The sequence below is a fragment of the Puma concolor genome, chromosome F2 (assembly GCF_028749965.1).
Source record: "Puma concolor isolate L17-30 chromosome F2, mPumCon1.1.hap2, whole genome shotgun sequence".
NCBI lineage: Eukaryota > Metazoa > Chordata > Mammalia > Carnivora > Felidae > Puma > Puma concolor.
This window is the reverse complement of record NC_141684.1, coordinates 5,166,519-5,184,301: the sequence shown is the minus strand read 5'-3', so window position 1 is coordinate 5,184,301 and position 17,783 is coordinate 5,166,519. Positions and strand designations below refer to the sequence as shown.

Sequence of the window (17,783 nt, the reverse complement as noted above, 5' to 3'; positions counted from 1 at the left end):
GACGGTATAATCAAAAACTTGGCTGAGCTTTGTTCCTGGTTCCTGGCGGACAAGCCCTGAACTCGTGGAATTTCCCAAGTGATGGAAAGGTCTTTGTTATTTGTGGCTGGCAGGCCCTGAAGGCGTATGCTAGCCTGGTGACTCAAGATGAGCCCTTTAATAGTTTACGCTAAGGAAATGAGTCAGGATGGGGACTGGCCATGCGAGAAAGACCAAACACTGGTCGTCAGATAACACCAGGACAATCTCCCAGGAGAGCAGTTCAATCACGTGGCCAACGATTCAACCAACCCCAACAACAACTGTGGACACTGGGGCTTGAATACGCTTTCCTGGTGGCACTACACATTGATTTGCCAGGATGACCAGTCCTGGGGGCACTGGTCACGGAGCTTCGTGTTTGGGACCCTTCTAGACCTTGCCTTATGGGTCTCTTCTTTGGCTGGTCTATATTTGGATCCTCTATGTTAAAACTGTAACCATAAGCATAGCACTTTCCTGAATTCTGTGAATTGTTCTAGCAAATCATCAAACCTGAGGGGTTGGTAGGAAGCCCTGAATTGGTAGCCAGCTGGTCAGGAACACGGGTGGCCCAGAAACCCTCCAGCTGGGGTCTGACCCGGGGACAGCCTTATCAGAGGCTGTGCCCTTGACCTGCGTAACTCAACCGAACACCAGGTAATCAGCGTAAGAATCGCCGTGCACTAATGCAAAACTGTCAGATATCATTATTCATGATTTACCTTTTACTTATCAAAACAGTTTTGACAATTACCACTTTTAAATATTAAAGCTCTTCCCTGTCTTCTGTACAGTATTGACAGTGTAGAAAGACAGCTTTGCATCCAGGAAGGTCCGCCTTCTCATCCTGACTCTGGCACAGCCGTGAGGCCTTGGACAACGACAGAATAAATAAGCCTTTTTTTCCCACCTGAGCTCACTTGCCTCAACTCTAGGATGGGCAGATTCATAGTGACCAGCAGGCCTCACAGACATAGCTCACAGGAGAGTTACGATAGGAAATGGCACATGTGGGGAAGACAGATCTCTGCCTTCTGTAGGGAAACCCTCCAAGCTTTAGCTCTGTCCCCAGGGCAATTATCCCGCATGGCATTCAGACCACAGAGGTTCCCAGGTCACTCTGATCTTCCCGGTAGGATGGCGGGGGTCACAGCATGACCTTCTTTCTCTTATTTTTCTCTAGGGTAAACTATTATCTCTCTCATCCTGTCTCTCAGTCTCTTCTCTTCCCTCCCCCCTGCACCCCCACTTTCCCCTCTACCTCCCTCTCTTCCTCCCCCTCGCCCTCCTCCTCCCTATCTCTCTTTCTCTCCCTTCTAATAAAGCATAAATGAAAGAAAATAAGTACCTGCTATGTCTGTCTGAACCACCACTCTCTCGACAAAGCCATCTGATATGTTACTCACTTCCCATATACAGCAAACAAAAGAAGACAGGGTTTAGGCTTTCATTTTACTTAAAACATTCAAATCCTTCATACGGTTTTCATAGAAGTTAAAGGAATATAACAACTATAGGAGGTTATGAAGTGAATCAGGAGACACTTACAACATATCAACAGCTCACACCTTGGAGTGAAATTTATGACTGGGTCAAAGAGTAGACCAAAGACTGGGAAAGAATGGGTCTCTTCCTCAGGTCGATATGTTCTTTGCATCTTGAGGGGCTGAGCAAATGTCTCTTCCTCTAGGGGAGCTTTTCCAAGGCCAACAACAAGTTAGACGTTCTCTGGGCAAACTCCCAGCATCCCCTCTACACACATGTGCTGTAACACCACCACCACGACTACCATGTATAATGGGATCCACCTGTGCACTTCCTGTCCCCACTGCAGAGAAGGGCTTGTGTTGTATGAATATCTGTGCGCCCACAGCTAACACCATGGTCGCCACATAGTCCCTGAGCTGTGTTCATAAAATGACTTGAGAACAGAACAGAAATGTAGCAGAAAAAAGGCGATTACTCTCGTGAGCTGTTTACATCGGTTTGAAAAAACCACAACGTCAGTGTGACTGAATCCATAAATAATAATTGGCAGAGCCTCTGCACAAAGTCCTGTATGAGGCCCTGGGTTAGGGAGACGGGAGGTGGGGACCAGTAATAATAATGAACTAGTCTCTCTGTCTCCAAGGGATCTTCAAAACATTGGGAAGCATACATAGCACAGTACGGTTGGCTCTACCTGAACCACGCGGGCTGTGACCTTGGAAAATATGAATTGGGTTCTTCTGAGAAGGAGATAATGAGTCGTGCTGGGTGCAGAGAAGAGCAAAGGGCAAAGACCCAGAAGCCTGGGGTGCACAGTCTGGTCAGACATCAGATCCCATGTGAATGGAATAAGACTGAACAGGGGCGTGGGGCGAGCATGAGGTTGGATAGGTAGAGAGAACCCACGATATGGATGAACTCGAATGCCCTGTATGAATGAGGAGTCTGGTCTTTAGATTAGAGGAAGACAGGAGGATTGATGGGTTCTTTGAACAAAAATGAAAGATGCCTCTGATTGATCACAGACAGTATATGCCAGGACACAGAAAGCCCAGTGAGGAGGTGGGCTGTCAAAATTAGCAACACTGGTTTCATGCCACAACTGTGCGACAAAAAAGTAGCAGAACATCTAATCCAAAGAGGATGGATGTAGTCAGATCCTAGCTCATGGTATTAGTTGACATGCATTCCTAACTGCCTTTGTGCCGATCACTCTTACGTGTTCTGTGGCTGGATCTCTCCCCTGCTCACAGTAGGCCTGCGGAATATAAATTACAATTCTTTTTGCCCAGTTTCACATGGTTACCAACGGTTGGAGAAAAGATTCAAATTCAGGCAGTGGGGCCAACCTTTAAGGCCCTTAGGCAAATGGCTCAATTGCCTTGGGACCTAGGAGTGCCGGATACCTGGGAAAAAGGATCCAGACAATACAGACAGACTTCCCGAGTGCCTGGTACCCAGTAGGTATCTACCATGGGATTACAGCAAACCATGAATAAATATTACTATTTTCATATGGAAATGGGACTCTTTTCTGTCCCTTTCTTCACTAGCTAAAACAATGAAATGCAAATGTGATGGCCTCATTGCAAATTACATTAAGGTCACCAACCCCTGGAGGAAAAGGAAATAGTTCTTTATTTGCTAATGGTTTTGCTCTGGGATTAAATCATCAGAGCACATTGTGAAGGAACAAAGAAGGTCAGGGAAAGTTTTGAGTGGGGAAATGGGGGTGGGGGCGGGAGGGGAAGGAGCAGGTGAGAGGTCTGTAGAGAGAAATCTTGAGGAGACAGCCAACCCTCTGAGAGCAATTGCCTTGGGGTCCCTCTGGGAAGACGGGATCTTTAGTGCTGGTGGCCCAGACTCCGCCAAGTCCCATGTCCCAAGCACATCACAGAAGTTGCTGGTTCTAAATTAGATGTAGAGCTTAGAGGAAACTGCATGGGCAGATGACCCTGGAAAGACGACCCCCAGCCACATCTAAGTCTAGGGCACTGACATGGGGGAGAGTGGGTGAGGGCCAGCAGGGAAACTCCAGAAAGCCTGAGGTTGACTTGCAGCCCGAGGTTGATTTCTGTGCAAGACAATTGCACGGAGATGTTGCAGGACTGAGATTTACATCCGCTGGGGTGTCTGTTTTAACATGTACAGGAAAACAGACTGGAAGATTGGCTGCAATGAGGCCTAATGATACCATCAGGGGGTCTGATCATGGGTGCTTATTTTAAATTTCTTCTCTAACTGTTCAACTTGCCTGTAGCTACATGACAAAACTGTAACGAAAATGATCATATACACATACACACACACCTACACTCGCAGCGTCAAGGCAGAGTTGGAATAAGCTTTGTCTGACCACCGGGTAGCTGGCCATCTCCAGAGCCCCTACCTTCTGGCTGTCCTACACGATGTGGACACTAGATGTCAGTTGGCTTTTATAAGCTGCATGATCTTTAATACATATTTATACTCCCGAGCCTCAGTTTCTCTCGGTGAAATAGGGCTTAGGAGGTTGGGTTGTCTGTTTTTTAATAGGATTAAAAAGATAAAACAGGTAAAACCTCCAGCGGGGTATTTTCTGGCTCTTTCAGGGACTAGGGGTTTACTTCAGCTCTGTCACCTGTGATAGCTTTGGGGTTTCCAAGAGCAGGGCTGTGCGAGGGGACAGAGGACTAACATCTCCCGAATGCCCGGTGTGCATCAGCCACACACCCCCCCCCGCCCCCGCCCAGCTATCAATTCATTAACAAACTGTGCAACACCAGCAAGACAGACTGTGATTCGGACACAAACACACAAATACACAGGAACCCGCTGTCTTTTCTCCCTGAGCTGAGTAGCTCATCTACCAATCTGATCGTTGATGCAGCCTGCTTTCTCGAATACCTTGTCTGGTTCATGGCACGAAGCAAGCACTCCATAGGAGTCTGAATCGAATGCCATTAGAATTCAAAGAGAAATGATTTTATATCTGAGTTGCACATTTGGGATAAGAAAGGATGCCCATCCTATGCTCACGGTATTCTGGTGAGGGGAGAATCTGGTTCCCATTCTATAGGTGGAAACACTGAGGCACTTGGTACGATTTTACCCCAGGAGGAGTCAGGAAGGGGATCTTTACTGCAGTTGTCCTTCTGTTACATCGATCTGTCAATTGCACTGACATAAGGTCATCTCCCACTGGTGGAGCCTGAACTGACAAATGACTTCCTTGATTTGGTTCCACTGTTATCGGAAAACAAATAGGGCAAAGGACTGGGACCCGCTGTTCTCTCCAAAACAAAGACCAACCTGTTGCAGGGCAGTCCACGTATCTGTCCTCAAAGATAACCGGCAGGGTGTTCCAGTCACCATCGATGTCCAGACACTCCGCGGGCAGCGGGGGCATGGTGGTGAGATACTCTGAATTCCGGATGTCCAGAGACAGCTGGCTGTGGGTCTGTATCCTGGGGACACACGTACCTGGTTAGCACCCAAGAAAGCCTTTTTTTTTTTAAGTTTGTTTGTTTATTTATTTAGAGTACGAGTGGGGGTTGGAGCAGAGAGAAAGGGAGAGAGAGAATCCCAAGCAGGCTCCACACCATCAGCAAAGAACCTGACGTGGGGCTCAAACTCACAAACCGGGAGATCATGACCTGAGCCGAAACCAAGAGTCAACCAACTGAGCCACCCAGGCACCTCTCCAAGGAAGTTTTAAATGTGTTAAGAATCGTTGCTCCAGCCCCTTATCCCAAGAAAACATTCAGAAAATGTTCAGCAGGCTCTGACGATCCACCATCTGTCTGTCCTCTCTTCCTTTCTTGCCAGCCACCTACCCAGCCCCCAATGCCATGGTCTGCTTTGTATCCTAACTGGCCTGGGCACTGAGGTTAGAGGTCAGCGATTGTATGACCAGGGCACTTTATCACACCCCATTTCAGTGGGAAGCAACAAATACCATTCTAGCGGAGCAGGAACTGAGTTTCTAAATGGCAGGAATCTTAAATTAGTACTTTGGAGGAAACACTTCAAGTTACGTATCCTTTACTCCTGCATTTCTAAGCTGCTATAGGTTAAGAATTAAGAACCATCGAAAATTGCTATTTTTTTTTTTTTTTATTGCTTGCTGTGTGGACACCAGCATCCTTGATTAGCACATAAGTTCCTCTAATTCAGGAGCCCTGGTTTTTTGTTCTTCTAAGTAGGATTAAAAAAAAAATGCCCCATGTTCTTCCTCCATGAACTGAATACCCTTCCACCAGCAGGAATTTCATTTCAGACTTGGAAACCACCAGTATTCCTCATTCAAAGGATTGGATGGTGGGAAACGTTTATTCCCTTCTCCTCAAGTCCCTGCAGAAGGGAGAGAGTTTATTTCCTCCCACGAAGGAAAAATATGAGCATTCTGTCATCTTCTCCATTCTGCCTCAATCACACTTGCACAAGGGGAGAAGAGGGCCTTACTGGGTTGGCCAGTTTGGGAGAAGAACTAAGCACATGTAGCTACTTTCTGTCTGACTGTCGCTCTTTTTGGAGCAGCCTGACCTCTGGAGGCCCCCACATCACTTGTCAGCTGTGGAGGCAGGTCACCTGTTCCTGCAGCACAGCTCCACACGCGCCCAGGGAAAATTCTCCCAGTCAGCACTCTTGGTGACAAATATGATAAACATATGCATATGGATATGTTACATATGAATTTTGAATATACATTTGAAATATGAATATTTTATTTCCTTCTCATTTCTCCATTGGACTTTAACCTATGGTCAAAAAGGATACAGGGCGCCTGGATGGCTTGGTCAGTTAAGCATCTGATTCTTGATCTCGGCTCAGGTCATGATCTCACAGTTCGTGACATTGAGCTCTGTATCCTGCTCTGCACTGACAGCAGGGAGCCACTTGGGATCCTGTCTCTCTCTCTCTTTCTCTGCCCTTCCTCTGCTTGTGCGTACTCTCTCCCTCTCTCTCTCTCTCTCAAAATAAACTTTTTTTAAAAAAAGATAAGCAATGTATTATCTTCCTCAAAGCCATGAAGGCTGTAGCAACTTCCTTTTTTTGTTTTTAATTTTTAAAAATGTTTTATTTATTTTTGGGACAGAGAGAGACACAGCACGAGCAGGGAAGGGGTAGAGAGCGAGCGAGACACAGAATCTGAAGCAGGCTCCAGGCTCCGAGCTGTTAGCACAGAGCCCGATGTGGGGCTCGAACTCACGAACCGCGAGATCATGACCTGAGCTGAAATCGGACGCTTAACCGACTGAGCCCCCCAGGCGCCCCTGAAGGCTGTAGCAACTTCCTAATATTGTGCACCTTCCTTTGAATATTTAAATGGTATTGTGTTCAAATATGCACTTCTTAGCCATCATCGGAACGTGGAATTTGCGTCCCGTTTTTAGTTTTTTACAAAGGTATATGGACCAGACACCCATGTGCATAGTACTATGTCCACAAGCTAGGGTGTATACCTCCAGGATGGAAACTTGATTCTGGACCTAAAGAGCTAATAGCCATGAATAGATCAGGTGATTAATCAAGTAACTGTAACACAGCAGGAGAGCTGTAGGAGAGTCAGGTCTAGGTTGTTTTATGCAGGGAATTACCTCCTGCTAGAAGGTGGTGTATTATGTGCACAGACTTTGTGCCTGTGACCGAGCACCTAAAACAGTGCTTAGCATGTGTTTAAAAAAATGACTAAGAATTCCAGGGCACACATGCAGTGAGCTATCACCTCCCACCGGGAATGGCTTTTGTTAAAACAAACCAAAAAACCAGTGTTGGTGAGGATGTGGAGAAGTCGGACCCCTTGTATATTGTTGATGCAGATGTAGAATGTCGCAGCTGCTTTCGAAAACAGTATGGAAGTGCCTTGAAAAATTAAAAATAGAACTACATATGATCGGACAATCCTACTTCTGGGTACTTAACCAGAAGAACCGAAACCAGGGTGTTTAAGAGATATGTGCACCCCCATGTGCATGGCACTATTCACAACAGCCCAGCTCTGGAGACAAGCTAAGTGTCCATGAACAGGAAAGGGTTAAAGAAAACACAGAACGATGCAATATTATTCAGCCTTAAAATAGAAGGGAATCCTGTCATATGTGACACCATGGACGAGCCTCGAGGACACGATGCTAAGTGAAATCAGTCAGCCTCAGAAGGACAAATGATGTGTGATTCCACTTACGGGAGGAGTCGAAAATAGTCAAATTCACAGAGTCAGAAAATAAAGTGGTGGCCGCCAGGGGCTGGGGTGAGGAAATGGGGAGATGCTAAGTAAAGGGCATAGAGTTTCAAGGAAATAAGACGAGAAAGTTCTGGAGATCTGTTATACGCAGCATCCAGGGCCCTGTCCATCACCTACTTATTTCCATTTCAGATTTACTCAGACTCCAGCGAGACAGCTGGCAACATACGGATATTTCTATTTTAGAGCTTGAGAAATCCACAGTTTGGTTCTTCCGTGTATTTTTTGGGAGAATGGATCACCACTATACAGCACAGCCATGACGAGGAGGCTAGGAGTGTGGAATCTGGACTCCAGCAGTCCGTGTGTATATCACATGCTTGCTGTGTGGTCTAAGATAAGTTACTTAGTCTCTCTGAGCCCTGGTTTCCCCAGTTTCTTCTTAAAACATTTTTTTAAATGTTTATTTTTGAGAGAGAGAGAGAGAGAGAGCGTGAGCAGGGGAGGAACAGAGATAGAGGGAGACACAGAATCCGAAGCAGGCTCCAGGCTCCGAGCTGTCAGCACCGAGCCCGACGCGGGGCTTAAACCCAAAAACCCTAAGATCATGACCTGAGCTAAAGTCAGACGCTTAACCGACTGAGCCCCCCAGGTGCCCTACCCCAGTTTCTTCTTTGGTGAAGTGAGGATAAAAACGGTTCATAGCTCGTAGTGTTATTGTGAACATTAGGTGAGCCAATGACCATACAGCACTCAGCACGGCTTCTTACCAGAGTTCTCTCAACAGAAAAAGCATCAGCAAGGCAGGTAAAGTGCCTCTTGTGTTCAACACTATATACGCAGCATCTTGTAAAATGAATGCTTTTTAAAGACGAGTGTTATAATTATTACTACAGAAAAACATAAAAGACAGACTGATAAATCCATGGTCATTGTTCCAGGGGCTAGACCACCAGTATCGGTCTTCCTGCATTCACTCCCATTCAGACCGACATTCACATTTCATTCATAACATTTCCAGTAGCAACTTTCCCTGAACGCTTTACTGTATGAAAAGCACAGTCTAGACACGGGTGAGACAGAAGAGAGAGACAATAAAACAGACCCTTGCTACCAGCCAGTTGTAAACCGTTTTAAACACGGCAACGCAAAAAAAAAAAAAATAAAATAAAAAAATAAAAAAATAAAAAATAAAAAAAAAAAAAAAAAAAAAAAAGGGGCGCCTGGGTGGCGCAGTCGGTTAAGCGTCCGACTTCAGCCAGGTCACGATCTCGCGGTCCGTGAGTTCGAGCCCCGCGTCGGGCTCTGGGCTGATGGCTCAGAGCCTGGAGCCTGTTTCCGATTCTGTGTCTCCCTCTCTCTCTGCCCCTCCCCCGTTCATGCTCTGTCTCTCTCTGTCCCAAAAAAATGAATAAACGTTAACAAAAAAAAAAAAAAAAAATTTAAAAAAAAAAATAAATAAATAAAAAATAAAAAAAAACACGGCAACGCTGCATTTTAAAATGTTGCAACCCATGGGGCGCCTGGGGGCTCAGTTGATTGAGTGTCGGACTCTTGGTTTTGGCTCAGGTCATGATCTCATAGTTTGTGAGTCCGAGCCCTACATCGGGCTCTGTGCCGACCTGCTTGGGATTCTCTCTCCCTCTCTCTCTCTCTCTCTCTCTCTCTCTCTCTCTCTGCCCCCCTCTGTCCCTCCCTTGCTCTCTCTCTCTCATAATAAATAAATAAAGTTTAAAAAAATAAAACATAGCAACCCATGGCATTTTCATTCATTTCATTTTCATTTTCATTCATTTTACACGGCAAACGAGTGCAATCCCACACTCCCAGAAACACAAGGAAACAAGTTTCAGAAACACATCTCACTCGTACTTCCTGCTCCATCTTGTTCTCTCCATCCCATCCTACTTCATTTAAAAAGTGCTGTTCCAAATCCACTACGTGGATGTCACATCTTCCTAAATGGCTGTGACCCGCTGTTTGAGAGACACAATCTAGTCTGAGCTTGAAGGAGATGGGTCTGGACACATGGGTTCCACCTCGTCTGGCCACTTGTCCATTCTGATTTGGAGGGACGCTTCTGACTCCTAGGCACACCTTCCCTCTGCAGCTCGGAGCCCCAGGTGGCTGGACCCCGCCCGTGCGAACCTGCTCACCCTGCTCACCCACTCACTGCCTCGATGTGAGCGGAGATTCTGTGCCTTTCCTCCAGGAAGGTTCTGGGTTCCCGACATAAAATGCCCTTTCTGTTCTGTGCGTCTTACTCTTAATGACCTAATAAGAAGTTTACTTCCTCCTGGGGGTGCCTGCGTGGCTCAGTCCATTAAGCATCCAACTTCGGCCTAGGTCACGATCTCATGGTGCCTGAGTTTGAGCCTGACTTCGGGCTCTGTGCTGACAGCTCAGAGCTTGGAGCCTGCTTTGGATTCTGTGTCTCCCTCTCTCTCTGCTCCAACCCCGTTCACACGTGCACACACACACACACTCTCTCTCTCTCTCTCAACATAAATAAATAAACACTAAAAAAAGGCGGGTACTTGTGATGAGCCCTGGGTGTTGTACATAAGTGACAGACCACTACATTCTATACCCGAAACCAATATTACGCTGTTTGTTAATCAGAATCTAAACAAAAATTTGAAACAAACAAGCAAAAAACACATAGTGGCAGCTTGAAAGTGACCACGGTGCCAGCGTTCACCCAGTGGAAATCAGCAAACACTAGAGACCCGAGTTTTGGGTTTTGTTTCTCTGAGAGCTAGTCCTTCACCGTGTATGAGGACGCTGGCCGCATCCTTTCTCCTCATGTTCTGTGTCCTCACCTTGACTTGTTTCTCTTTACTTGTCGCTACCTGAAATGACACAACTTACATCTTGCCTGTTTCTGCCCTAGAATGAGGGACCCCGAGGACAGAGTCTTTACTTTGTTCCCTGTGGTGTCCCCAGTGCCCGCGGGCACAAGAGACGATTGTGTAACATATAGTCATCACCTAACATTCTGTGAGTCGAGTCTGTGGCTTGAACAGTGTGTTCCATGGGCGTGGATGTTCTACAACCACTATCCTGCCTGTTTCAAGGAAACAAAGACTAGGGGACAGTACGAGAAAAAAAAAATCAACAAAAAAATGACTTTGTCAAGGACCTGCCGTAGGTCAAGAGAGGAACAGGATTTTGAACCCAGGTCGGCCGAATGTTACATCCTCTGTACTTGGTACAGCGGATGTGGAAATTGGCATTTCCACAAAATGGCCCTTGTGTCTGTTCCTTCCACGTGGACTTACACCCCCTGGGACCACAGCACGGCCCAACCACCTAGGGTTCGCCTGTTGCGGCGGGAGTCAGGAAGCAGATTCCTACAACAGTCCTGACTCGCAGCCGTTTTGCTCAGCGGCCCTCCATGTTATGTTTACATTTGTCAGGTTAACGCCTTCTGATTTTAGTTTGAGAACGGCCCTTCAGCCCGTCCTGGCCAAGAGCTGGATGGGATGAAGAAATGCGTGAGCGAGCGAGAGGTCGTACGTGTTTCTAGACAAGCTATTTTAACCCCAGGCGTGTCTCCCTTGGCGCCCCCTCGCTTTCAGGCTCCGCGAGGTAAACTGTAAATGCCGGTCTACTTTCCACCAGGATGAAGTGTGGAAAGAAGCGAGAGAGGGTTGTCAACATGGGGGACGAAAAGGTCTTCAGATCTGTCTCGCGTGGGAGGCGGACCCATAATGTTTTTCCTGCTGGATCTACTGTGCCATTTCAAACATCATTCCATCCACATTTATTCCTTGAGGTGGATGTATCTTTCAGAAACAAAAAGAACCCCCTGTGTGGCAAAGGCCAACCCATCTTGGGGGAACCCATCTGTCCCTCCCCACCAGGGAGATCTAGGAGACAATGACCTCATTTCTCGTTAACCCTCTGATTTTTCTTGTATGGTTTTCATTTTTTCTTTAATTTGGGAGGAAGGCAGACTTAGAAATTCATCAGCCCTCCTAATGAGGTAGTTTGGTCTTCATTCTTATGCTAAGTGCGTTTAGAAGCTCCTGTGAAGTCTCCAGTGAGTTCTGTGTTTTTTCTGACATTGCTTGTGGCCACACCACCTACTTCTCATTCATTTCACAAAGACTCAGCACAGATGTCTTCAGGGACCTGGGAAGTCTTGATTCTGTCTATAGAACCATAATAACACTCAACGAAAGAAAACTTTGGCTACTGACCTTCTCTGCCACCTGCTAGATCCCGCCTCTGCAATTTGTCTGACTCTCTTGCCTGCAGACAAAAGGCAGCCTGAATGTGCAAAGGTGGCTAGACTTCTCTCCTTTGCAGGCGGAGACGAGGGAAGAAGTACCTTTGGATAAGAATGTCTCGGGTGGCTACTTTTACAGTGTGACGCGGGCACGCAATTGGTTACTTACAGATTTTCCTGAAAGGTCAGGACTGCAACTTTTTGGTGCTCCATATAAAAGAAGGCCTCAGAAAACCTTCGGACCTGAGGAATAAGATAATGTAAACAATTTAACTCGTTGGGTGGGCATGACCTTGATTTTTCAGAGGGAACTGGGGCTCACGGAGGTAAGTGGCATGTACTGAGGACAGCTGAGCCCCCCACCCAGGGGGTCTGAAACAAATACTTCCACAGCTACCCTCTCTCACTTGGGGCTCTTAGCCCAAAGCTGGCTTACGGACACAGTTGAATGCATGTTTATGAATCTGTTCCTGCATTGCTTTCTGTCATGTTCTTATTCAGGTTGCATTTCTTCTACTAGAATATAAGACACTCGAAGACTGTGACGATAAGTAAGTGCAGACGAAACAGAATTTGCAAAGCCGGTCATGGAAGTGTGTCCACTAAGTGCTTTGTGGACCCAGATATTTGGTTCTCTTGCTGTAAATGAGGAGACCAACATCTACTATGCATTAGGACCTGTCCGTATGCACCTGAGCTGGTGGCAAAGAATAAGATCTCACTTTTGAAAACACTTTTCTAAGCACTCGCCACACCCCTCAAGGCAGGCTCTGTTATCATCAGGTAGCCAAGGCAGGGTCTCATGAACGGTGGAGGCAACGGTTTCCGAGGCTGAACAAGTTCATAAAGCCTGCCTGCGAGCTGGTGGTGGGGTCAGGACCAGCACTCAGGACCAGCACTGACTATGGAAGTCAACCCCAATTCCTGTCCTGCCCAACGAACTAACTGTCGTCAAGCTTCCTCAAGGGATCCCCCACGCGCATGATTAGAGATTGTGTACCATTGGACACCTTACCCTCAAGGTGTGATGTTCCTGGGTGAGGTAAGTGGTCACCTGGGAGTGCAGAGTCACCGTGTCTAGGAACTGGGTCCAGAGAGCCATCAGGTGGGAGGTGAGCCAGGCGAGATCCTTACTTATCTGCTCAGCGATCTTCTCTGGATTGTTCAACACCTGGAGAGGCCAAAAAGGGGATAGTAAAGAACCTCTTCCCCATGGAGCTCCTGCAGTCTTCCTCTTGGAAGACCCCTCTGCTTTTAGTGCGTCGCTCCTTTCTCTGGATTCTGTATCGCATTGCATCCTGAGTTCCGTCCTCTGTACTCTCTACGGACTCCAGTTCTTCATGGCCACCGTTTGGCAGGTAGAACCCTAGGCACTTCCCCACTCCATCCCTACCATTACCGTCTGGTATTGTACGTCACCGCACAGAAAAAGAAAACGAGAATCAGAGGACTACAGTAGCACAGCCAAGGTCACACAGAGCTGGGAATCAGTGGCTCGGCTGTCTAACCACAGACCCATAGCACCAAGCTGCCTTTACACAGGAGGCATTGAGGATGCTTCTTGAGAAGTGCTTACGTCTTTGTAGCCTCAGGGCGCCAACTAGTCTAGGTAATTCCCAAAAGGGGGGGGGGGGTGCCCAACAGCCCTCCACCGTCCTCCCGCCATTGCTCTAAATACCTTATGGGGGATCACGGGTGGCCTTAACTACAACTTGAAGAAGCCAGCCTACAGCCTTTATGGGAACTTTGTACAGTTTGAGTGTAGAACTGGGAGGCCACCTGCTACAGGGGAAGGGGGCACTTTGGTTCTGGAAAGGGGAGACCAGGTCTCCGAGGAGAGGCAGAAGCCAGGTGTCAAGCTGACTTCTAGGCCTCACCATGGGTTCCAGAAGCACTAGATGTGCATCTTCCATGTTCCAGGCACATGTGTGGAACAAACAGGGCCACAAAGACAAACAAGAGAAGGTCTCTGCTTGCAGGGAGCCCCACTGAACGGAGGAGAGTTAACCATGGGGAGGGTTGGGGATCTCTCTATCATGGGCGATGCATCAGGGACACATAACCACAGCCACTTCAAGCCCATCTCTGCCATCCTTCTTTGCCCTGGGCCTCAGCTTCTTCATCTGTGAAATGGGCGTGCAAAGCAAGTGAGCACTCAGTGGATGCCGTAACAATAGGAAAAGGAAGTTCGAAGCCTTGCTCACAACAGTGAAGTGCCTTTTGCTTTCCTTGGACTAAAGGCTGATGCCAGAGGAAGGCAGGTGGCTGGAGTGAGGCATCTAAGAGGAAGAAAAGAAGGCAGGGAGGAGTTTTGAATCCAGCAAGCTTAATTCTTTTTTTTTTTTTTAATTTTTTTTTTCAACGTTTTATTTTATTTTATTTTTGGGACAGAGAGAGACAGAGCATGAACGGGGGAGGGGCAGAGAGAGAGGGAGACACAAAAGCAAGCTTAATTCTTTAGGTATCATTAGTTTATAATTAAGGGCTGGCTTCTAGATACAGGGTGTCAACCAACTGAAGCCATCTCTGAGCTGCTTCTTCCCACAGGAAAGGTCACTTTTTGATGAATACACCAGCTGCAAAACTCCCAAGTGGGAGAACGGCCCCACTTTCTTCTGATGGGAAGCTTACTTCCCGCAGCGGCTCTGTTAGGAGGCAAGGGCCGAACGGGCACTGTCCACTCTTGGTTCAGCCCCACCGTCGGTGGCCAACGCCGTTCAGAAGCGGAAAAGTGAACACTGGGCTGGGGAGAGCGGGGGACATGGTCAGCCCCTGGGAATCCTCTAGGCTGGAATGTGAGGTCTTCGGGTGGAACCAGGAGTGGCCCCTCTTCCCCACTTCCCTTCGCTAATGAGCACCAAACACGTGCATCAGCGCTCAGCACCGTTTCACCCCTGACACCACGGCCTGCCTTACCTCCGGCTCCCTTCCCTTCTGGCCCAGGGCACACCGTGCCCCGGCCACACTGTCCCGCTTCCCGTGGCCCGAACACACCCGGCTACACCCACGTGCCAGGCTCTGACCAGACAGCACGTCCACCCCGAGGACCTCCTTTCATCAGCCAGCTCCCTTCTCCCTCCCTTCGTCACTTTGGACTTGTCTGTTCCCCACCAGAGAACTGTTCAAGGAGCCAACGCGCTCCCCCTTGTTCCCAATGATTCTTTAGAAACATCTACCTGCTCAAGGGTAAGTCAAACCTCGCTCTCCTGAAGCCTACTTGACCTCGCACAGACCACGCTCACGGCACCCGTGGCCACACGTGGTTCCTACAGCCCTCCTTTGCCCGCACCGTGAGACTCAGCCTTCTCTGTATTCCCAATAACTACGCGCTGGTGGACGAGCAGTGGGGATCTAGTCACTCTTTACTGAACAATCTGGTGACTCTGCATAAGTAAGAGGCACCCCAGGCCTCGGTAACCAGACCTCCCAGCCATGGCTCTCCCACCCCCACCGCAGTGGAAGCAGGAAACACAGTGTGAACCCCGAGCTCGGCTGCCACAGCGAAAAAGCGAGAAAGCAAAGCTACTCATTGAACGTGTCTTTGGGAGAATTATTTTTTCCCCTGGTTGATTACAGAAAGGGCTCCAGAAAAGGTTAAAGAAGCTTCTAATTAGGCCACAAGAGGACTCTCCTCCCTCTCACAGACGCCTGGGCCTGTGTCATTACAGATGATGGGCATGGAGGGGCTTCTCACACAAGACGGAGGAGAGGCCCTTCACACGAACAAGGAGGCAACTGGGCCCCACGCTGCTGCGGGTGAAGCTGCCCGAGGAACGCTCCACCACTCACCCCTGCGGCTCACCTGGGTTCTAACCATGCACCTTTGTTCACTCTCGCACCCTCGGTTTATTGAGTGACTGTTATGTGCCAGGGGTGTGCGGAGCTTGGGGGAGCCACAGATGAATACAGCCAGTCCTGGAAGAGGCAGATGGCCCCGTGACAGTCAATCATTTAGAGAGTTATAATATACCTACTAAGTGCTGTGGAAGAGATATGTACTGAGTACTGCAGAAGGGTCAGGGAGGCTTCCTGGAGGAAGTGATAGCTGTGTTGTGTTCTCAAGGTAAATAAAAGCCTCTGTACCTTCCCTGAACTAACCAGGTTCTCTGACACCCAGAGCTTTTGCACTTACAGAAGAGGCCCCTGTCGTCAGAGTGATCATACAACGTGGCCGGGTCCCTCTGGGTCTGTGAACAGTTCCCACGTTATTCGAGGGGAGGGGGCCTTGAGGGCATGCTGGTCATTACTGCCAAAGCCCCACTCCTCAGTTCTGGGGGGGTGGGTGCAGCTTGGGAGGTCCTCTGGGGAAGGGAAGCCCAGGCTTAGGGGATCAGCCTCTGTGCCCGGCCTCACAGCATGGCAGAGGGGGGTCGTACCTGCACTGACATCTCCTGGAAAATCTTATAAAGGTACAATCTCCTGCCCCAGCCCAGATCAAATCAGAATCTGTGTTTAGCAAGATTTCCAGAAAACAAACAAACAAACAAACAAAAAGATTCCCAGCTATTTCTTAAGCATATCAAGTTTGAGAAATTTCTAAAACTGGAGACCGAAATGGATGGTACTCAAAAGACCTTCCACTGGCTGAGCTCTGTCACTCCCTGGCTCTAAATAATCAGAGCTGTGAGGTGCCCTCCAGAGTTCATGTTGAAAAGTAACCGTGCCAGAGACTGTGGCTGGCCATGGGAGAAGTCGCCGTGATCACAGGGGACAGTCACTCTCTATAGCTTTCGTTTCTCTGCTAGGTGACTGGGCTAATGAAACCTACGTGCCCAAACCTACAGACCAAAGCAAGGATTCAGTAAGAAATCTTGTAACATCCTTATCAGTGGGGTCATTGTTTTGACCCACATCACAAAGATGTATTCAGGCCTAAGTGAAATAATTAAAAACAAAAAACAAAAAAAAAACCCTCTGGCAAGGCAACTGGCCAAAAAAAAAAAAATTCCACACAATTAAGTAAACAACACAAGAAAAACCCAGGCCACCTCAACTGGTAGCTGTTCATTTATACCTGATAACTTATTTTTAGTATTTCCTGCTAGGAGGGTACAGCTTGAGGAAAGACCGTTCAACAATTTAAGGTCTCCTAGAAGTCTACAGCGGCAAACAAGAAAGAGTCCTTTGTATGAAAGGAAACCCAGTCCTTCTGAATTCTTAAAGAAAGCTGGCAATTGCTTTCAGGTAGATAATCAGCATACGGTGAGCATGTCTGTTGTACCAAAGCATGTGGCTCAATATCACTAGAACCTTCCCGTGTGGGTAGAGAGCACGCCCCATCCCTTCCCGGATCAGGATGCACAGCAAGGACATCAGCGTGTGTGACTGTTCCCTCCCTGCCGCTGGGCACACACACGGACTCCTTCGTGGTTAGCCTCTCAGAGAGCCAGGAGCCCCTCATCCTACACCTCCCGGTGGAGCCCTGACCTTACTGGCAGCTTCTGAACAAATCTTTCTGGCCAGGCTGCTAGCCCCGGGAAAGTGTCCCCATCACTGTATTGCCAACAACGAGCAAAGTGGCCGGCACACAGTAGGCGCCTAATAAATGTTATACGATTCACACGGCATAAAGATATATGTGAACTGCTCCATGACTACAGAACTCTATGTTTTCAACTTTTGGTAAATCACTGGAAAAAGATTCCCCACCAGCCCCCACCTCCATCCATCCCCTTGGAGGGACACCTCACTACTTGGTGTGACTGACCACTAGGTGGCGACGTCCTGCCTCTGAATACTTGCTGGGCTGTGAGCACCCTTTTGGGGAGTCGGGGAGGGGGCTTGGTTTCTTCTGCCGCCAGCACTAGGGCAGCTCTGTAGCTGAAGCCCACCCCCAGTCCCTGCTTCCCTTCCCCTCACCCAGCCACACCCTTA

The 17,783-nt window shown here is 48.1% G+C and overlaps 1 protein-coding gene across 5 annotated transcripts in view; it reads right to left on the bottom strand.

The window, feature by feature from the left end:
- Positions 1 to 17,783, bottom strand: part of FAM135B (family with sequence similarity 135 member B) — a 282,778-nt gene that overhangs the window by 16,911 nt on the left and 248,084 nt on the right. For all 5 annotated transcript variants that reach the window (XM_086695631.1, XM_086695629.1, XM_086695627.1 and 2 more), the window contains exons 10-12: positions 12,925 to 13,080; positions 12,079 to 12,152; positions 4,801 to 4,955 (exon numbers count right to left, since the gene is read on the bottom strand). In XM_086695631.1, coding sequence (XP_086551757.1) covers positions 4,801 to 4,955; positions 12,079 to 12,152; positions 12,925 to 13,080 — 385 coding nt within the window. The remainder of the gene's footprint in view (positions 1 to 4,800; positions 4,956 to 12,078; positions 12,153 to 12,924; positions 13,081 to 17,783) is intronic.